Source organism: Periplaneta americana, chromosome 15 (assembly GCF_040183065.1).
Source record: "Periplaneta americana isolate PAMFEO1 chromosome 15, P.americana_PAMFEO1_priV1, whole genome shotgun sequence".
NCBI classification, from domain to species: Eukaryota; Metazoa; Arthropoda; class Insecta; order Blattodea; family Blattidae; genus Periplaneta; species Periplaneta americana.
The window spans coordinates 537,321-561,395 of record NC_091131.1 but is presented as its reverse complement, the minus strand read 5'-3'; the positions used below and the strand labels follow the sequence as shown (position 1 = coordinate 561,395).

General features: G+C 36.7%; 1 protein-coding gene across 1 annotated transcript in view; it reads right to left on the bottom strand.

Annotated features, from left to right (window-relative positions):
* The window catches only part of LOC138715781 (platelet binding protein GspB-like), a 173,629-nt gene that overhangs the window by 130,017 nt on the left and 19,537 nt on the right, over window positions 1-24,075 (bottom strand). The window contains exons 2-4 of the mRNA XM_069848844.1: window positions 21,852-21,961; window positions 2,283-2,488; window positions 1,382-1,570 (exon numbers count right to left, since the gene is read on the bottom strand). Of these exons, the coding sequence (XP_069704945.1) occupies window positions 1,382-1,570; window positions 2,283-2,488; window positions 21,852-21,961 (505 nt within the window). The remainder of the gene's footprint in view (window positions 1-1,381; window positions 1,571-2,282; window positions 2,489-21,851; window positions 21,962-24,075) is intronic.

Below are 24,075 nucleotides of genomic sequence, written 5' to 3'. Positions count from 1 at the left end.
TGTTGTTGTTTTCTAATGCCAGGCATTTGACAACAAAGTCATTTGACCTCTTGCACTCCAATATTTTTTAAAGATATTATCATGGCCATCCACTGAAGCACAGATTTTTGCAAAAGTTGTATATGGTGCCAATGTTTCGCACGAAAAATTTTGACCTCCTAGAAGCAATTTTAACTGAATCACAGAGGGGCTTTTTTTTATTCCCTATTTTTTTCAAACATAAAGCATGTTTGCAGGTCTTGGCTTCATGCAGACTGCTATGAGTTGTTATTACTGACAGATAAAAGAAAAGGAGTACTATTTTTAAGTTCCAAGAAATGGCAGGAATTCAAGATAAGAGGTACAAATATGTTACAAGCTGCATCAACCCAGAATTCTCCACAGGAAGATGGCTGCTAACGAATTCCACGAATGCACCCACCTACTGTACTACTAATCTGTTTTTATTGTTTGCATATTCTACTTTTGTTTCCATTTTGCTCTCCGTGAAAAATAGTCTGCCTTCTTTTCAAAGGATTGCAGTTACTTTCGTGATAAAAACATCTCCCTTTTTCGCCACAAACTGCAGCTCAAGCATTGCTGACTAACTTCACCTCTCTCGACCGACTGTGTGTGTTATAGGAAACAAGGAATGTTCTGTTCCCCCCTCCTCCCCAGAAAATTCCTTATCATACACAATACTCTGCAAATCATCAATACTTAAATAAATACATTATTATATACTCAGTTTTTTGTATCCTGTATTAATCTAGCCTGCCTCTCTTCAGTAAGCAATCTGCACTTCATTTAGTCCTGCCTCACTCACGTCCGTTGCTGGGGGATGTTTTAGTAGTACTACTACTTGGTATTTTATTCTGAATGACATGTCTATTAGCTATCTAATTTCTTGTATTTATCTAATGTGCTGAGAAACAGATGTTTGCATACAGGTATCCTCTGACCATTGATCTCAAAACTGTAATCGTGGGTAACATTATTTTATTTTCAAACCATTTTTCTTTCTTGGGCTGATGCTTTTTCCTTTTTCACTGGTGACACGTTTTGCGATAAATGCAGTCCTTTCATCATGAGTAGGCCTACTAAGAACTCAGTATCTTGAAAAAATTTTTCTTCTAATATTTTTAGAACTAGAATGCATTGTTTAATTGGTTTCATTTTCCTAGCATGTACTACAAGACAACTTTTGTACATCCTTATGTTTTGAATTTCGATTTTTTTTTTTGATACGCCCTATTAAGTATACTTACAGTTTTATTACACTTAAAAACTTTCATCTCCAATATCTTCAATTAATCATGATAAATTACAGTCCAAATATTTTAAGATATATTTTTTTAAGTTTACTAGCATGTTGCTGAATCTTCAAAACAATGACACATACCTCCCTATTGGACTTCTCCAGAAAGAGAGCATCAGTCCTAGAAAAAGCGTCCTTGAGTGCCCTTTCAGGATCTGTTGGGTAGAACGAGCTCTCTGCAAGGAACTGGTGAAGGTGGCTCACACTGTACACCGCGGCATCAGTTCCAGCATGGCCGTCGAACACAGCGTAGTAGCTAGTCGGACTCCAGTCCTGATATCAGATCCAACAAAACATTTCTAAGGTCGACAGAAATATAGATGACCTACATTTACAATGAATATATTCCTCAATTTGCGAATCATCATTCTTTTGTCATCACCAATGTGAGAAAGCCCAATTCTAATGCAGTTTTGGGCTGTGTAACAATGTACAGACTTGCCTCCTGTATCATTGGATGTCTATTGAAAATCAGAGCCCGAATTTATATGCACTATAAGCTAACAATGACATCTACTGTATTTCGGAAGGCATGGTGTACATTGCGATTGAGAAAGTGTGGTTTACAATGTTACGAAGTTTAAATCTTCCAGCCTTGATAAAGACCAACCACTGATACATTTAATTAAATAACTTTGTAATGTTACAGAAGGCCAGGAATTACTGAGATTTGTCAGGAAAATATGAGACAGTTTATCTCTCAAAATTGCCATTCAGATCACTTCAAGAATTTCTTATTTCCAAACTCCGTGCACAGAAGTACCACGATTTACAACAGCATCCTATCCATTCAAACCAATGAACAACCTCCTCCTTGCAAATCGAATGTACTTAAAAAAATATTTCAAAGTGGAAGATATAATTAAAATTTTGATATACAAGCAATGCTTATTAAGACCAATGCTACATTCTGGTTTAGCAATGCCAACCTGGGCCTTCTATAACAACACAGAACACTATTTCTTGAATGTTTCTATATTTAGACCTGAATATTGAACACAGCATGGAAATCTTCTATTATCACATGGCGGTCCTCCATGCGACGCCTTGTGTTCTTGATTGCACAAGACGAAATGGGCGGTCCTGGAGACGGAGGAGGGAGAGTGGCCAGGTTGCCATTGTCACGATACCGCAGGCACACTTCATTCACCTTGCCGGTAACGACTTGCATCAGCTTCAGTGGCTGGTATGCTGCAACACAAATCAAAACTGCACTTGACACTGTTCATACTGATCTGAAGCTGGGATTATTATATAGCAATATTGATGTATACACTCTTTGAAATAATATTTCACAGCAAAGAAATGAGATAGAAATACGATTTTTGCGGTTTATGATTCAGAAAGCTGTGGAAGCATGGAAACATGTTCATCTGTTTATAAACAAACATGGAAGTGCAATTATCGTTCGATGAACGTAAGTGGATATTGAAATGTTATTGGAAAGTGGAAAATGTTGTTGAGGTCCAATGACGTTGAAGGGTTGAATATGGAACACAACCACCAACAAGGTTAACTATCACAAGAATCCGAGACAAGCTTGAAGTCGATGGAACAGTGCAAGATGTGTTGAAAGGGCGGTGCGGAAGAAAGAGAAGTTCCACCGATAACAAGTGTTGATGCAGTCATGCAGGCTTTTGCACAATCCCCAAAGAAGTCAAAGAGGCAATGTTCTCGTGAGATTGGTATCAGCAAATCCAGTGTTCATCGAATTTTGCGAGCTCAAAAATGGAAGCCTTACATTCCGAGATTTGTCCACTTACTAAATGAGGACGAGATAGGCGACTGGAATTTGGTGAGTGGTTCTTGAACATGTGTGATGAAAGGGAAGATTTTCAAGACTATTGTTTGGGCAGATGAAGTCACATTTAAACTTAATGGCACAATTGTGTGTACTGGGCTAACGAAAACCCACACATTCTTCAAGAAAAAGGTCGTCAATCTTCCAGGTGTAACAATATGGTGTGGTCTGTCTTCCAGAGGAATAATTGGGCCATACTTCTTCGAAGGGACTGTCACGGGTGAGAAATACCAGAAAATGTTGGAAACCATGATTCCACATCCTAATGACCTCTTTGAGAATGAAAATGGGTTTTATTTTCAACAGGACGGGGATCCAGTTCACTTTCATGTCAATGCAATGTGAGGAATTTTCTCGATCTCACACTCAATCAGAGATGGATAGAACGAAGAGGAAGTGCTGCGGAGTTCCCGCCACAATCTCTGGATTTAACCCATCCAGACTTCTACATATGGGGAGCTCTAAAGGACACAGTGTATGTCACAAAACCACAAACACTGGAGAAATTGAGAGTTGATTGAACATGTCTGCAATGATATTCCATTAGCAACAATCCAGTTGGTATGTCGCTCTGTTGTACATGTTGTTGGGAGTGTACTGTGGTGGAAATAGGCCATTTTGAACATGTATGGGCTTAAGGAATACAAAACCGCAAAAATCGTATTTTTGTCTCATCTCGTTGCTGAGAAATAGTGTTTCAAAATGTGTATACATCTTTTTAGGATACTCTGTTTAAGTAAACAAAATATTCTATTAAGTAACATTTACCACGTTCACAATGGGACTGCTTGTAACCTGATACACAATATACATTTCTTTGGTCATTGATCGCCGCTTGTTGGACAGAATACGCTTATAGGCAGAAAATGTCCTTTCCACAACACACGTCACTAGGGTGTACTTTAACAGAGGAATTTCCCTTGAATACATTGAATATCTTGAGTTTTGCATCAACCATTGCACTACACAATGTCTTTCTTAAACAGATAGGATCCTGAATCTGTGTTACAAGCACTCAATTTATGTTTCATATGAAGAGCTAAAAACTTGCTCCAATTGTGATTTCATGAAATGTACTTTTTTTTTTTTCAAGTTTCACATATTACAACTCTAGAGTCGGTGGGAGCAGCCCATGATTTCAATTTTGGCAGCCAGAGATGATGTGACTGGTGCCATAGCAAAAAAGGAAAGAAAAACCAAAAACACTGATGGTAACTTACGTCAGACTTTCAACCACTCACTTTGAGACATTACAAGACAAGAATGCAGGTCGTAAGCCTGACTGGACAGCATATTGTTTGCAATATACAGTGAACAAACCTGAATGTGTAGGAAGGGGCATGCACTTAGATTACTCAACAATCCAAGTGGATTTTACGTTTTTCTGTAGTTCATTGGTAGATTTCTATCTGCTGTAATATCCAGCCAAACTGATTTTCGTAGTTCAACAAATTTGCAAATTAGTTTACAAGTAGAGTAAAACGTAGTTTTAAGTAAAATAATGTAAAATGGAAAATGAAATGTTATTACCCTAATATAAATAAAAAAAACTTGCAGGATTCGAAATCGCACTTGTCCGTATAATACTCACTCAGACGCACCAGCTGCCTGAGCTACTGAGACGAGGCTTGTCAGTCTGCTCGCCAAGGTCCAACTATCGATTTTACTGTACGATTTCTTTATATACCTACTGTATAATTAATTTTATTATTTACAACATATTAATATTTTTCTTGTAGTTTTCAAATGAGTTTCGGAACGTGTTCTAGCAACAAACCAAATACAGTGAATTTAAGTACTTAGTGACTCATTGGTATTTCCATTTCGCATGGAGGAATAGAATATGTAATTACATATAAATTCCAGTTCAACTTTATGTCACTTCTACTATTCAGTCACTTATATTATAAATGCGAAGAAATGCACTCTTAACAAAGAATTGCGCCTAGCTCTTCCATTTACCGGCATCACAATATATTGAAAGCAAAGGCTTTTTGTCGATTTATTCTCATTAAATTCTTTACCTATAATTACAGTGAACATAAAACGTATGAAACTAATGACTCTATAATTTTATTTATAGAAGAATGTTAACAACCCTCTAATAACTATTGGTTATTTAATGTCAATGGAATTGGTAATAGCGAGATGGTGTTTGGTGACATGAGGCCGAAGATTCGAATTGTGATTACCTGACATTCAGCTTGCAGTTTGGAAAATCCTCGGAAAAACCCAACCAGGTAATCAGTCTAAGCAGGAATCGAACCCATGCCCAAGCACAACTCCAGATCAGCAAGTGACAGCTGTATGCCAGCCATTATTCATGACGTAACACTTGGTAAGTAATTAAATTTTTTACTAACTATTAAGAACTCTATTCTGAGTTTTTAAGCAATTGCATAAATATCTTCATACACCAAATTGTACGTATGTTCTCAAGAAGAAGAAATGGATTTGAATCATCGACAAATTGTGAAGCACTAACTTCAAATCGACAGATTAACATACAAATATTGAGAAGCAAGAAAGAAAATAACTTTATTGTTAAATCTTCAGCACTAGAAACAATTTAAATGGGTTCAATTTTACAAGTTTAAGTACTTTGTACAAATCGTGAATATTTATTTTACATGTAAATGACGTAAGCATGCTAATCTCCAAAGTGAGACGAAGATAAAATCTCTGATAATAGAAACTTAACTACTGCATAACGATGTCTGCCGGTATTTCAGGAACTTTTGAGGCTTCGTATTTACAAACTAGGCAAGAAAGACAGTAATAAAATGAACACATGTTTATTCTTTTCATTTACAGAATGTGTAAATTTTGTTTTAACAAAATCGGAGACATAAAGGTTAAATTTGCTTTCAAATTGTGCAATTTGCCGTGGAATGACACATGCGGACTGTGTACACTTTTGATAAGAGAACTATTGTTGTACGTAAGGTACAAATGTATATTAATAAATTTAAAATATTTGGTTACTGAAAAACGTTGAACTCAAAATGTTAATATGAACGGTATTATGTAGATATACCAGTACTGCATGCAATTCACTTTTCACAAAGTTGCATGAAATAGCTGTAGTGTTTGTAATATGAAAGAGGCATGGGCGGTATAACATATTAAGATTTCCTTCCACTGGCTCGCCCTCTGTGCTGGAACATCAACGTGCTTCACACTCCTTCGTTTAGGAATGACTGCAAAGTCCGAACAACCATCGTGAATCAGCCACGAAGTCCCACAACACAATCCCCGACAGCGTTTTACGGCCCCAGTTTCCCTTTAGTGTAGCATAGATAGCAAAGGCGGCACAACAACTGACTTCACATGGGAGAATGATCAACAGTCAAGCACATCGCCATTAGTAAAAAAGTACCTTTTACTAAGAATGTATTTTATTGCATGTGCATCATTCCCAGGTAAATTAACTGGTAGACACAGAATACAAAGAAAATCCGACCATGAGTATATGGACCGATATACGAAATCTCAAAACCACTTTTCGGTTACTTCCATAACAGCATAGCCTGTACCGGGTAATTACGAACGTGCTAACTGACAAATTGGATCAGAGTAAACCAAATGTACCGAAACAGAAAAACAAGCAAACCGATGCTTGTCTGTATTAGAGTCCTGCATACATATCGCTACTGAACGCCTGGCGCTATAGACAGTATGCGTCTCGCGGAGTGGTCCAATGTTCGGTTTAACGAATGTCCGAGTCTCACTCGGCTGGACGGCTCTGGATCATGAAAGACGATAATATTGAGCCATCCAGGAGTTCCGAGAATCGTTGCGACGACGCGATTATCACCGTGTACCTTTCAAATGATATTTCCTCCTCTCTCCTCATTGATTGAAGCACGCATCATGAAACTACAATCATTAGACTTGAGAGAGCTTTTATTTTTGTTGATAACTTTTTATCTTCCTAAAAACGATTTATTAGAGAAATAATAATACATTCACTTCGAATAATTAAAAGACAAAGGCTATATTAATTAACAACTACTCCTTCATGGATAGCTTATGTATTTTGAGTTTAAAGTATGAACGTTAAGTGTGTACATATTTGCTCTTCTATTTTGTAAGTAATTGTAATTTATTTTATTCCTGTATTTGTTTACATGTCAGATTTCATCTATGCATTACGCTTATTTCCTTTGTTGTTACCGGTGTCCATTAGTCGATTCATATATTAGTTATGAAGATAAATGTACCAAAATATTCAATCAATCCTACTTCAAGGTAACTTACTTACTTGTGGCTTTTAAGGAACCCGCAGGTTCATTGCCGCCCTCACATAAGCCCGCCATCGGTCCCTATCCTGTAAAAGTTTAATCCAGTCTCTATTATCATATTCCACTTCCCACAAATCCATTTTAATATTATCCTCCCATCTACGTCTCGGCCTCCTCAAAACTCTTTTTCTCTCCGGCCTCCCAACTAACACTCTATATGCATTTCTGGATTCACCCATACATGTTACTTGCCCTGCCAATCTCAAATGTCTGGATTTAACGTTCCTAATTATGTCAGGTGAAGAATACAATGCGTGCAGTTCTGTGTTGTGTAACTTTCTCCATTCTCCTGTAACTTCATCCCTCTTAGCCCCAAATATTTTCCTAAGCGCCTTATTCCCAAACACCCTTAACCTATGTTCCTCTCTCAGAGTGAGAGTCCAAGTTTCACAACCATACAGAACAACCTCAAAATTATATAAATGTTTAATCTTAGAAACGTAATTCTCACACTTGTGTGAGCTGCAATATATAATGAATGAAGCAGTGCTGATCAGGACATGCCATTAATATGGAACACTAGGATAAGCGAACTTTTCATCTATTCATATTTGTGACCATAACAGAATTATGTCAATTTAAATTTTGGGATAAATTTACTATAGCATCCTCAAATTTGATATGGTAAAGACAGTTACTTTTTTCACGGAATGTTAAAACAAATACTACGTATGAATACATTTTCAATTGCCTTTAACTTTAATAAAGTTCCCAGAAAACGAAATTTGTGAAAATCACAATTGCAACAACAATCCTTCGATACCAGCAGCCTACGTGTTATGACTTACGAGTCCAGCAGCGCACAGTGGACCGAATCGTTAAACATCTAGACAAAGATAGATTTTCCAATGTTACCATATGAACATCAAACAACTTTCCGAATGTACACTTACTGTTTGTGAAAAGTGCAACACCCAGAAAGAATGGCCGGAACGACTTCAAACTCGGAAGATATGTAGAACAGTGTACCACCAATAACTGATTACATGTAGAACAGAGTACCACCAATAACTGATTACATGTAGAACAGAGTACCACCAATAACTGATTACATGTAGAACAGAGTACCACCAATAACTGATTACATGTAGAACAGAGTACCACCAATAACTGATTACATGTAGAACAGAGTACCACCAAGAACTGATTACATGTAGAACAGAGTACCACCAATAACTGATTACATGTAGAACAGAGTACCACCAATAACTGATTACATGTAGAACAGAGTACCACCAATAAATGATTACATTTCCAGAGAGATGGCGTACACAGAGGCCCAACAGTGAGGTCTCTTGTGTCACCAGCAAGTCAGTGTTATGCCTTGCTCAGTCAGTGCAGCTTCCAAACGAAGTGGAAAAGTGAAAGCTGTGCAGGTATGCCTCGTCGAGGTGGAAGGGTGCAATATCAGCAAGTGAGTTCGAATGGGGCAGAATAGTTGGTCTCCGGGAAGCAGGTTTGTCAGACCGTGACATTTCAGCTCGTACAGGGCATGCTGCTACGACAGTGATGCGTGTGTGGAACCAGTGGATAGAAGAGGCGAGCGGGTACTGGACCACGTAATGTGACCACAGCACGGGATGACCGCCATCTTGTCCGCATGGCTGTGACGGCCCGTACAGCTTCATTCAGTGTTGAGTCGACGCTGGAGTACTGCAACGGGTGTGGACCTGTCTGCGTCAACGGTTCGTCGCCGTCTTTTGAGGGCTGGACTAGTGGCTCGCATGCCGTTGCGTCGGCTTTCACTGTTGAGAAACCACTAATGCCTCAGACAATAATGGGCACGTGAACGCCGTCACTTCCGAGCTGAGTGGCAAAATGTAGTGTTTTCGGACGAATCCCGCTTCAACTTGTCCTACAATGATGGCTGCATACGTGTTGGACGCTACCGTGGTGAAAGCAATGAGAGCCTGCATTGTTGAGCGGCATAGCGGACAAACGTCTAGTGTGATGGTTTGGGGCGCCATTGGATACGTACATCGAGGTACAGCCCCTCCTTCAGGCAACTCCACATGCCATATATTTCAGCAGAACAATGCCCGGCCACATGTGGTGAGGATTTTGCAAGTCTTATTCGAAGAACGACGGGTATCACTGCTTCTCTGGCCTGCACGTTCACCAGACATGTCGCCCATCGAATATGTCTGGGATATGATTGGTCGGCAACTTGTTCGTCATGGTCCTGCAGCATCCACTCTTGACGCTTTGTGGACTCGCATACAAACTGCGTGGAGGGAGATTCCCCAGGAACATATCCAGGCCCTCTTTGATTCCATGCCACGATGCTTAGAGGCTCTGATTGCAGCGCATGGAGGCTTCACACCATACTGAAATCTCACGGTCACAGATCAGGTACAGTTCTGTAATTCTGATCATTTGTGTATTGTCATGTACCTAATCTGTGATATCTTTTTTTTTGAGTAGGTTATTTTACGACTCTGTATCAACATCTCAGGTTATTTAGCGTCTGAATGACATGAAGGTGATAATGTCGGTGAAATGAGTCTGGGGTCCAGCACCGATAGTTACCCAGCATTTGCTCATATTGGGTTGAGGGAAAACCGCGGAAAAACCTCAACCAGGTAACTTGCCCCGACGGGATTCGAAGCCGGACCATCTGGTTTCGCGGCCAGACGCGCTAGCCGTACTCCACAGGTGTGGATAATCTGTGGTATAAATTTCATTTCAGTCACATGTATTCTTCTTGGTTGCAATTTCCACAAACATTAGCGTAGTATATTAATTAAAATGCTCCCGCGGACATGCTACTTAAATCTGCAATACAGAATTACTTTCTGATGCAAGTATAGTTTGAAATAGCTTCCTGGCTTGATCATAACGAGGAGTTTCTATTTCTATATTGTTAAACTCGCGCACAGCAAGAAAAGTTTGTGATAATCAATCTCATGCATAAATTCGAAATAGAAGTGGACAAGAATATCGAGAAATCATTAGATAGTTATATTGGCAAATGTGTTGTTTTTCCCTCATTTCAATCAGTGGAGAAGGTATCACCACAAAGAAAGGTTTTTTAAAGAAATATTTAAATTGATTGGAACAAGAAATTATTTTATCAATTCTAGACATATCAGGCTCCCTCACTTTCAAAACTTGAAGACAAAACAAGAAAAACTAAACATCTACGCCACAGTTATGAATTTAAGGGAAGGAGACAAATCAAAAGAATACGTGGCGCAGTCAGTGAAAGAAGCCTATCCAATCAACTGTGCTGTTCGCAGACCTATTCATCTCCAATAGTACTGGCTGTACACATCGGATTTATAAAATAAAATAAAACCATCTGCCCTTCAATAAGGGTGACCATAAGAATCCAGAAAACAAATACATATATAAAAGTTTACAATGAAAATACATACAATAAATTTCAAAAGAAAATTAAAGTGAATCATATTACTTGAAATAGAGATGAAACTGCAAAATTTGAATAGAGTCCTTTACAATTTCCCTAAGGATTTTCCCAACATTGTAATAAGTGAATCCCTTTGATTTTAAAAGGTTATAGGTGTATTTGTATAAAGAATCAAACTGAGAACTTACTTAAGCAAACTATTATATCATGAAAAACTTTTTTCGACGTCACATGAAGTGATCCTATGCATTTCGGGAGGGGGGCTATCACAGCTATCTACACTGTTGGATTTGGGGTCACTGTCGAAAGTCTGTAATAATGTTGCATTTTCAAACTTATTTCTCACTATGATAACAGTTCCGACTCCATTTCAACAGCTGCTCCTTGTTATCAGTTCCGCCGCCCCCGCGCGACACGTCATGCGGAGGGAATACAGACGCAATGATGTCATCGCCGCATGCTTGAGCGACGTCACCTCGTACGACCTTACGCAAGGGTGACGCAACACGACTGAGGAAAACTACGAGAATGTGAGCCAAATGGTTAGGTGGTAATAATGATGTACGTCCTAGCATAAATGTAACACATTCATATTTTAAAGCTTAAAATAGAAATTCTATTATAATGAGGTTCAAAGTCTGAAATTTCGGATCAGGAGATCGGTTTCAAAACAGCACACAAGCAGATGAAGCATGTGGCTGGTTGTTAACACTTTCCGCCATTGAAAATTAATGAAAATAAAGCATAAATTCAGAACTATACCTTAAGCTGTTAAAATAAAATCATTCAGCATTACTAAAAACCGTTACTATTTATGAAAATTAGCAAACTTTTCTTTATGTATGCCATGAAATGTGTGCACTTGTGTTCACCAAAACCATGTATGCAAAAAAAAAATAACAGATAAAAATATCATCAGCAGAATTGGGCATCCACTGCAGGGATCACCAGCTGTATGAATTTTCCTGCCAAGTAAAGAAGTCTGGGCTTCAATGCTGTCCTAGCAAGCTGACTGATGATGATCCATCCGTCACAGGAATTATCAGCATCGCAACTGGGAGTGCAGCAAACTCATAGAGAATTACATTCCTGTTCCTTACCACAATAAAAATTAATTATTATTTGTTATTTCTCTACTACTGTGTTACCACGCTAATGCAGGGTTCCCAACCTTTTTTGACTGACGACACACTTATTTGTTTTTATTAAAATAATAATATAATAATAACTAGTAAGTACTTTTCTTCTGGAGAAAAAGGTGGTGGAACTCCGTGTAGAATATTAAATATCAATTAAAAGAGTAGGCACAGGTGAAAAAAGGATGAATGTCACACTGTTGTTAAGGGTGAGATAATGATCTAATTCAGTATATTCATGCAAGATTTATTGCTGTTCCTATTAAAAAGGAAGGAAAGGATGACAGTTCTCCTTTTTATCAGATATGATAAGAACACTAAATTTTGTAGTAATCCATTGAATTATAACTGACATCACTCTTAAGAGCATTGTGACATTCATCTTTTTTCTCGTGTACTCTTCAATTTTTATAGAGGATGGCGAGATAATTACTGTTCACTGCACGGAGAATTTGTCGTTTTAACTTTCTTTTCGTCCAACTAAGATTTTCGAGGTCTGAGCGGAATTCAAAGAAAAACTATATTCAAACATAGTTATTCACAGGTATTTTGGTTCCATGACGAAAAATGCAACAAAATGCCGTTCCAGTGCGTTCTGCCAGAAAAAAAAGGCACTGATAACAACATCCAGTGTTGTAGATCGGTCGACGATTAACACGCAACCGAAAATTCTTAAAAAAAAAAAAAAAAAAAAAAAGCAGAAACTTTAGTGGCATTAGAAAAAAACAAAGCTATGTGTAAAAAAATCTCAACCTGCCTATGCTGGATGTCCGATAAAAGATTTTTATTATCGTTTTTGGAAACTCACCTATTTAAATTAATGTGAAGTCTGGGCTTGGTGGGTTGCTCAGAGTTTCTCTATACATGGCCTTACGGTTGACAGTCCAACACGTAAACATCATCTTCAAGATGCAGCAATTTGTTCCTTTGTTTAGATTTCACTGTTTTGATGGTAGAAAATACTAATTCACACAAGTACGACGTTGAAAACGGCAGTTCTAAATGTCTTTCTAGTTTATTCGGCACCATCGACTGATTTGACAAAATATTTCCGCATATAAACACTCGAAATTTTGTTCATATTCATCTCCGTGTCACGTAAAACCATACTGCAAGTATTCACCACTATATTTACGAACGCAGCACGGTTTTGTAACCCTGAAGGGAATTTTCGCTCACATTACTTGAATTAGCACTGCTGTCATCTAACCCAGAACTTGATTCAGATAGTCTTTTTCAAATTAAAAATTTGTCGATGATAAAATCCAAATAAGCACTTTTAATTAATATATTAGTCGCACTATCACGTAAAGGCGTCCTGAAACTGACCAGTACGTGCTGACGATTCTAAACTCTGTTTAATGCTAAGTGGGAAGAGTAAACAATTACTAAGCATAGTTGCAGGTGTTCACGTTTTATTGGTAAAGTGTGTCTCAAAATAAAATGTACCATACCAAAGACTTCGTTGTAAATAAACAATGCGCTGTAAAGAAACTTTCTGGATGGCATAAAATTTATTTTTCAATTCCAAAATATCGCGACACAGTCCATGGGGCTGCGCGACACACCAGTGGGGAACCCGTGTGCTGAGGTACGAACTTCCCTTCAAAAGGAAAATTGAGTGCCAACACCAATTTGACATCGAAATAAAGATGGAAAGCAGCTGTGAATGTAGTTACCAATGCAGAGGATCGATCTCATGCCTTGCATGTACGTACATGAATAGACAGAAAGCGAGTTTTCGTTCAGTGACAGGTTAGGTTAGGTTTGTTTAGCCTTTCATATACACATTTTGGTCGGTAGGTGGGTATGCCTTCCCACCACCATTTTTATGTTATTTCATCCGAATAATTTTCAAGGATCTACATCATACTTCACCTTTAGGGTTCATGCATCTACAGCGTTTGAGATGTTGTTTGTTGTTTCGTCAAGCATCCGAAGACAGATCTGAACCCCTCAAGTGATACCAACAAGGCACCACTTACGAGGCAATTAGGCCAGTTCCTTTCCCCCTCCACTTCATACATCGCTGATTAGCTACATATTGCACTAGTCAGACTTCAGATGTACACAAACAATAATTGAACACATATAGTCAGGTGAGATGTGCTGCCTGATAGCAGAGGTACAGATCAGCCAGAACCTCAATCAGGGGTATGACAATACTTATTATTTATAAAATCAACTTCACACATAATCTGCGTAAATAAAAGATCTACAGATTTTATTTCACATTAGACATGTATGGGGATTCTAGGGTAGTTTTTATCTTTGTTCTCGAAAATAGCGTTAAGATAATTACAAGGCAATATGCGACATTCCCACTTAAGCACGAAATTACTTATACTGCCCACATCCCAGCAGACCACTTACTGTATGAAGTGACAACTGATCCACTGAAACTCACGCATATATCTTACTGCAACAGTTACTTGTTCGTTGCATTTCATAACATAGGTTTCTATCTTACTGCAATAGTAATTGATTTATTTACGGTATTTTGTAACATAGGTTTCTATCTTATTGCAATAATAATTGATTTGTTTACTATATTTTGTAACATAGGTTTCTATCTTATTGCAATAATAATTGATTTGTTTACTATATTTTGTAACATAGGTTTCTATCTTACTGTAATAGTAACTGATTTGTTTACGGTATTTTATAACGTACGTTTCTATCTTACTGCAACAATAACTTACCTGTTTACTATATTCTGTAACATGTTTCTATCTTACTGCAACAGTAACTTATCTGTTTACTATATTCTGTAACACGTTTCTATTTTATTGCAACAATAACTTATTTGTTTACTATATTCTGTAACCCGTTTCTATCTTACTGCAACAGTAACTTGTTTACTGTATTTTATAACGTACGTTTCTATCTCACTGCAACAATAACTTATTTGTTTACTATATTCTGTAACACGTTTCTATCTTACTGCAACAGTAACTTACTTGTTTGCTGTATTTTATAACGTACGTTTCTATCTCACTGCAACAATAACTTATTTGTTTACTATATTCTGTAACACGTTTCTATCTTACTGCAACAGTAACTTACTTGTTTGCTGTATTTTATAACGTACGTTTCTATCTTACTGCAACAATAACTTATTTGTTTACTATATTCTGTAACACGTTTCTATCTTACTGCAACAGTAACTTACTTGTTTGCTGTATTTTATAACGTACGTTTCTATCTCACTGCAACAATAACTTATTTGTTTACTATATTCTATAACACGTTTCTATCTTACTGCAACAGTAACTTACTTGTTTGCTGTATTTTATAACGTACGTTTCTATCTCACTGCAACAATAACTTATTTGTTTACTATATTCTGTAACACGTTTCTATCTTACTGCAACAGTAACTTACTTGTTTGCTGTATTTTATAACGTACGTTTCTATCTTACTGCAACAATAACTTATTTGTTTACTATATTCTGTAACACGTTTCTATCTTACTGCAACAGTAACTTACTTGTTTGCTGTATTTTATAACGTACGTTTCTATCTCACTGCAACAATAACTTATTTGTTTACTATATTCTGTAACACGTTTCTATCTTACTGCAACAGTAACTTACTTGTTTGCTGTATTTTATAACGTACGTTTCTATCTTACTGCAACAATAACTTATTTGTTTACTATATTCTGTAACACGTTTCTATCTTACTGCAACAGTAACTTACTTGTTTGCTGTATTTTATAACGTACGTTTCTATCTTACTGCAACAATAACTTACCTGTTTACTATATTCTGTAACATGTTTCTATCTTACTGCAACAGTAACTTATCTGTTTACTATATTCTGTAACACGTTTCTATTTTATTGCAACAATAACTTATTTGTTTACTAAGCCTATATTCTGTAACACGTTTCTATCTTACTGCAACAGTAACTTGTTTACTGTATTTTATAACGTACGTTTCTATCTCACTGCAACAATAACTTATTTGTTTACTATATTCTGTAACACGTTTCTATCTTACTGCAACAGTAACTTATTTGTTTACTATATTCTGTAACACGTTTCTATCTTACTGCAACAGTAACTTACTTGTTTGCTGTATTTTATAACGTACGTTTCTATCTTACTGCAACAATAACTTATTTGTTTACTATATTCTGTAACACGTTTCTATCTTACTGCAACAGTAACTTATTTGTTTACTATATTTTGTAACAAGTTTTTATCTTACTGCAACAGTAACTTACTTGTTCTCGGCATTTTTAAGTGAATAAATCCCAAATACCGAAAACGTGGTTTTGGACATGGTGACCGTGTTACTCTAGGAGACGAATGTTATTCCTCTGCAGTATCTATTGTTTTATGGTTTAATAATGCGTTTTAAAATTTTTACAACCATTTCGTTAAATGTAATTTTTACAAAAACTTGATCGAATTGTACAAGAATGATATAAATAGTTTAAATAGATATACTTCCACCTGTTTTATTAAACTTACTGATGTTCATCCAATCTAACTTTTGTCTTGTTTACAAAACTTAACGGATCTTTTTTTTATATTCAGAAGTGCGTATTACTACTACCTGCTGCAGTAACCACTAGGAAACAGATTTCTATTTTGTTTGCTATGTCCTAGATATATTATTATTCAGGTATATCTACGTTTCATGTACACAGGATTCCCCAATAAAAATTCTATAAGACCTAAATGAACCATAAACTCCTATGAATGCCTAAAACTGATGTTTGTGCCTGAAATGCTTCTTTTAGTGTTTTTGCATACACTAAAAAAATATCAGTAGGCCTACTAAAAATGCAAAAATACCAAGAAAAGTACAAACATGCAATTTAAAATGTAAAAAAATTCTCTTAAGGCTCGTCCCCACTATTAAACATTTAACAACAAAATGTTAAATATAACATGTTGAATGTAACATGTATATGGACATTTCAAGTCTCAACTGACTTAACATGTTGACTGAGTATGTTGAAGTTGACACTTTTAACACGTTGGCGTGTTTTCCAGCAGCAATGGAAAACATGTCAAGTCAATTCGTTTGCTCGTGCAGCGTCGGTACAGTTCGGCAAAGTTCGTACAGTTTCCATAGGAACAACTAAGATTTTGTGGCGTGTATCTTGATCGTTTTTATACTATCATTGGTCCTTGGTGTTGGCTGTAAGTTGTTCAAAGTAATGGAGTGGACGAAAGAAAATACGTTAGAATAAAAGTAATGCACTGATGGAAAGGCCTTGTTAGTGGGATGTGTCTCCAAAAGGTATACAGAGACAAAACAAAGAAGACCGACTGTTTTAGAGAACTGGAATTATATTATTTAATTGTTCTCGAGAATACAGTAGAGAGTTTTCGCACTCTCGTCGTATGCTAAACGTTAATGCTGTTGATGTCAGTAATGGTCGTATTTGGTGATGTATGTTAACGTTCGTAAAACTTCGGAAATAATAATTATACGATATTACCCGCTCCTTTAACACCTATCATATCGTAGGTTCTATGACAGTCAATCAATCGTGCTGTAATTTTTTTAATTGAGATGAAATGGCTGCTCTTAAATTGTGTCTTTCTTTGATGTAACAGGAAATATTTTTGCAGCACTATATTAAAATCGTGTTCTGACATTCTCAGCAAGTTTTTGAATCTGCATAGTGTCTTTTACTAAGATACTGCTGCATCCACATTCTCATTTTCTTCCTTTTCAAGGCCTTGTAACAAGCAATAGAGGCAATTACAAAAGTCAAATCATCATCTGAGTCCATTGTCCAAGGTTTGAAAATAAGACACTATCTACATAAAAATCTCATAAACTGTTTATGGTGGACTACGCAAAGCAAGTCATCCATTTATTATTGAAGAATTTATATGGGTTCCAGAAATAGGCATGAAACCCGACTGGAAAGGGTTTTGACTGATGATGGCTCGTAATTTAGAATGAATCACTCATTCAAAAATTCTTCTAATCACTGAAAAATAGTGATAGGTCGCCACTCCTTAATGTTATTTGCAGCATCTCCTTTATAAATAAATATTGTTCGTGCCATTTTCAGTTGCTTAGGTATGCAATTAAATTTAAGCATGGCATTGGATAGCAAAGTAAGAAATTTTGTAGTTCTGAGATGTCTCAAGACTCGAACCGTAACTTTGTCAGAACCAGGAGTTGTGGTGACTTTAATACTAAAGAGTGCCTTATGAATTTTATCTTCACTAATTAGAATATCTTCAGAAAAGTCATGATGAGAAGGTTCCTCAGAAAAAGAAGAAGGTAGATTATTTTCTTTGTTAAATGTTTTAGTGAAATGTTCCGTTATTAAAGAAAGTGGGATTTTGCATGAGTGCTTATTTGATTCTGTCATGATTTTTCGGGCAACTTGGCGTCTATGATTGTAGAAATTGTATTGAGCGACCTCAAATTCATATTTTCTTTAATTTTTTTCTTGTTGTCTCTTTGTGGATTACAAGAAGACATATAAGTATGCGAGCTTTTGTGTTTATTAGATTTACGATAGTTGAAGTATGGAATTGCAGGGTGAACAGGTCCTGGCAGCTCCGCTATTTGATTAACAAAAAATGTTAGCACATCAGCAGTTAATCTTTCGAGATCATCTTTATTTCCATCTAATAGTATGTCAGAAGTTTGTTTACCATTCTTGCATAATATAACTTTCAGTAGGGCTATCTTGTTGTTGGTAATTATTAATGGAGATTTCAGAGGTGTTATGGTTAACATTATCAATAGCTAATTACGAATTTGATGTTACATTTGGTGTTTCATATTTAGCAGCTAAAGTGTGTCTCCTGCATTGTGGATGCGCTTTTCCAACATGAATCTTAATTCCCAAATTCGATGTACATGTTTTTTTTTTTTACAAACTGGACATCCAAAACACACTGTTGACTCATTATCATCCTGATATTTATTATTCATGAGCAAAATTTTTATTAAACTGTAGATATAATATGTATTTTGTGATTGTTACTTCTGTTGTCATGTAGAATTTAACAATAAAGGTTCAATCTATTACTGAAGATGAAAACAACACCAAAAAAATTATTTCACCATTAAAACGCGAAACCACGATGCCTCCAACACTATCAATGATTCACAAGAAAGAGTATTAGAAGTTTTAAATAATATATGCTAAATTTATCTGATCACAGATGTATATAATAATCCTCTGAACTGTAGACTTTCATATTTGAAGTGCATATCAATGTCATGGCTCACTACAGCCACTACTACACTACACTGCACTACACTGGGTGCATGCTCTATACATTCGCACTACTCAGCATACCATCAAGATCTGGGTCACTGAAAATAGGAGAAGCTGCATAGAAAAGTCTGCTACTACTGGTCAGAGCCCTCGGAGCAGAAAACAGCATGCCATTTCCAGTTGTCACATACACGCTTGACGTGCACATATTGTTTTTCTCAGCCCCAAACTCCCTTGAAATCGCGCGTTTTCGCGTACTTTTTAATAGGCCTACTGTATTTCTCCTGTCATTTCCCCTCCATACATTCATTCATTCATTTAGTTGTCACACCAGTCGCTACAGGTATGCCAAGAAGATCACTTTGCCCACACTTGCCTCGCAAATGAAGACATCTACCTTACTTGGATCCACTATCTCCAATAGACCACGACTTCTCAGCCTTGGGAATTCCTATTTTATATCATAGAAACTAATGGATTGAAAGCATGGATTTTATACTTGGAAGAAAGCAGTTCAGAGGTTCACCAGATTGCACAGTTTGTTCTTTAAGTGTGTAATTCGTAAAGGCTAAGTTTGTATATGCAAATTCATGAGCATTTTTAAACAAAAACAAATGAACCTATTTCATTGTGCTTTGAAGATCATTTTTTCATTTCTTCGAAGAGACCACAGTGACCATGCAGCTGCTGTCTTACAATCTATCAATTCCATTCCATCAAACATCTCTCTACTCTGCTTCCTTCACAATACACACAGCTCATTCCTGGAATTCCTTGTCAGAGAAAATCAGGAGCAGTCGGAGTCTAAAATATTTTAAGTACACACTACTTAGAAATGTTTTTAATGAACAGAACTAGACTCTTGCGGAAGTTTCTAAGTAGTCTTAAATGACTAAGTTGTTATTTTTTCCTCATCTCTCTTCTTCTTCTTTTTTTTTTCTCTTTTCTCTTTTTTTTATTATCTTGATATATTTCTTAATCATTTGTGTTTGTATGCCATTTAGTACGAATTTGCTAATCAACATTTTATGTCTTGTAACCCACATGTATTCTCCTATTAGTATACTAACTGTATAATATATCTCAAGTGAATTAATCGTCGTATTTATCTCGGGCATTTTAGGTCATATAAATTGTGTGTTTGTGTGTGTGTGTGTGTTGTGTGTGTGTGTGAGTGTGTATATTCCCCTTTATGTTATGTAACTGATTTTGATTATGTGTAATTTTCTACTTTATTTTATATATTACATAGCCGATCTTGACTATTTGTAATTTTATATTATGTAACTGATCTTTTCTATTGTAATTTTCTACTATATTTTATGTAATTTCTAAGGTATTTTCTTTTGTGTTGTTTTGTAATCAAATTTTGTATTTCATGTATATTATTGAAACCTGGCTGAGTGGAAGAGAAGGCCTCATGGCCTTAACTCTGCCAGGCAAAATAAACCTACTACTACTACTACTACTACTACTACTACTACTACTACTACTACTACTACTACTACAATCATGGCTCGGCTGTAACAGCAGAAAGTGGCTGTCTTACAATGCATTATGTAGAATAATACATTTTTGACGAGGAAAGCTGTTGAACATAAACTTCTGGTCATCATTTTATGCTTTGATTTTTTTAACGACTCTAACATGTGATATTTCAGGTAAAGAGCAATGCCGATATGTCAATGCAGAAAATTAGTTAATTAGTGAGACCTTCATGGGATGGTCAGCACATTTGTTATGAAAGGTGTGTCTCCTTACTGCTTTCAAAGTGTAACGCCAGTACAAAGTGCGAACACAGAGCCCTCGATTGTTGAAGAGCTAATCTCATCCACAGCTACCTACAAGGATGATAAGTGCTGAAGATAAGAAAGAGAGGAAGACTACCATTTATGAGCAAGAAAGAAGCATTTTGTTCCGCCTGGCAGTGTCTGGTGAGTACTTACAAAATTTTGACTTTTCTTAGTGAAACAGCCACAAAAGAAATGAGCTTTTGAAACTCACATAAAGTTTCCATGGTGTAACTAGACTGTAGAGCCTGGACAACAATCCTCAAATCTGCATCTTCAGATTTTTTCTTGGAAGTAATCGATCAGACGAGACACAGTTTCAAAACTAGATTTGATACCCAGTTGCTAGGGCACCATTTCATAACCTAGTAGCTGATACAGAGTCGTTGAAGAACTTATTTAAACTGAACGAGTCACGAAATCACAACATATCCCTCACTACACCCGTGTGATTTATAAAGGCACCTTATTCATTCATTCATAGTGTTCTGCCCAAGGGCATGTCTTTCACTGCAAACCCAGCATTATCCAATCTTTCATATTTTCTGCCTTCCTCTTAGTCTCCGTATATGATCCATATATCTTAATGTCTATCATCTGATATCTCCCATTGCCCCGAACTTTCCTCCCGTTCACCATTACTTTCAGTAGGCAGTTTCTTCTCAGCCAGTGACCCAGCCAATTTCTTTTTCTCTTCTTCATCAGTTTCTTCAACTACGCTTTCATTTCTTATTGTGTCGTCAGTTACCTGATTATAGAAACGTTTTATAGCACTTACGAAGAATCTCTCTACCACGAATTACTTCACGTGCATTCAGTGTCACTATTAGATTCGCTGTAATACAATTACGCAACAATATATATTTTTCCTTTCTCACCTGATTGCTCAAAATATCTATCGCTACGGCTGTTAATAAATGATAGCAAATGCGAGTACTGACTGTTGTCGGCAGTGCGGTAGCCGCAGGCAGCCGGCTGCTTCCTGCAAGCGTGCTTGATCTCATCCACGACGATCCTCGTGATGGGCGCCACCAGGCTGGACGGACATCGCCTGCGGGAGAAACGTCAAATAATTTATTACGACCCAAATTCCACGATACAGAGCCTACAACTTCTGTTCAAAAGGCATACCGGCACTTTATAATACCAAAAAGTAAGACATGTGACTTCGATTACACCCCTGATCACATTATAATATATCAGATTTTGGCCATTCCCATATGAAATGGCAACATAAAAAGAGAACCACCAGAGCCTCCACTGTCCGTTACTATTACTACTATTACTATTACCCACACTTTCTGAAGTCGAAATTGCGATAGAAAATCTGAAAAATTATAAGTCTCCACGTATCGATCAAATTCTAGCAGAATTAATACAAGAGGGTGGAAGTGCATTATCTAACGAAATTTATAAGCTTGTACTTGCTATTTGGGAAAAGGAAATTGTATCAGAACAATGGAAGGAGTCCATAATCGTACCTATCTTTAAGAAGGGGGACAAGACTAACTGTAGTAACTTTGGAGGAATATTACTTTTGTTGACGTCGTACAAAATTTTGTCCAATATTCTTTTGAGAAGATTAACTCCATATGTAGATGAAATTATTGGGGATCATCAGTGTGGTTTTAGGCGTAATAGATCAACTATTATTCGACAGATAATGGAGAAAAAATGGGAGTATAAGGGTACAGTGCATCAGTTATTCATAGATTTCAAAAAGGCATATGACTCGGTTAAGAGAGAAGTTTTATATGATATTCGTATTGAATTTGGTATTCCCAAGAAACTAGTTTGATTAATTAAAATGTGTCTCAGTGAAACGTACAGCAGAGTCCGTATAGGTCAGTTCCTGTCACATGCGTTTCCAATTCACTGTGGGTAAAGCAAAGAGATGCACTATCACCTTTACTTTTTAATTTTGCTCTAGAGTATGCCATTAGGAAAGTCCAGGATAACAGAGAGGGTTTGGAATTGAACGGGTTCCATCAGATGCTTGTCTATGCGGATGACGTGAATATATTAGGAGAAAATCCACAAACGATTAGGGAAAACACGGGAATTTTACAGGAAGCAAATAAAGAGATAGGTTTGGAAGTAAATCCCGAAAAGACAAAGTATATGATTATGTCTCGTGACCAGAATATTGTACGAAATGGAAATATAAAAATTGGAAATTTATCCTTTGAAGAGGTGGAAAAATTCAAATACCTGGGAGCAACAGTAACAAATATAAATGATACTCGGGAGGAAATTAAACACAGAATAAATATGGGAAATGCGTGTTATTATTCGGTCGAGAAGCTTTTATCATCCAGTCTGCTGTCAAAAAATCTGAAAGTTAGAATTTATAAAACGTTATATTACCAGTTGTTCTTTATGGTTGTGAAACGTGGACTCTCACTTTGAGAGAGGAACATAGATAGGTTAAGGGTGTTTGAGAATAAGGTGCTTAGGAAAATATTTGGGGCTAAGAGGGATGAAGTTACAGGAGAATGGAGAAAGTTACACAACACAGAACTGCACGCATTGTATCCTTCACCTCACATAATTAGGAACATTAAATCCAGATGTTTGAGATGGGCAGGGCATGTAGCACGTATGGGCGAATCCAGAAATGCATATAGAATGTTAGTTGAGAGGCCGAAGGGGAAAAAGACCTTTGGGGAGGCCGAGACGTAGATGGGAGGATAATATTAAAATGGATTTGAGGGAGGTGGGATACGATGATAGAGACTGGATTAATCTTGCGCAGGATAGGGACCTACAGCGGGCTTATGTGAGGGCGGCAATGAACCTCCGGGTTCCTTAAAACCCAGTAAGTAAGTATTATTATTACAGTAGTGCAGACTAAACGACATGGATTGAAAAAACAGAGAAGAGTGGAGAACAAGAATAAGACTTTAAGACTAGACACAGAAAGATGTGTAAACATTAGAAATCTGTGTGTAAACAAAAGTTACAGGGGTTGATATAGCGTTGTTAAATAACTAAATAATAATAATAATAATAATAATAATAATAATAATAATAATAATAATAACCATCTATTATTCTCTCTAATTATGATGATGAATTTGTGAAAGGATCCACTCGGTTTCGTAATATTGCCACTCCTTTTGCAAAAGTGTTCCCATTTCACATTCGGCATTTTATCAGTTGGGA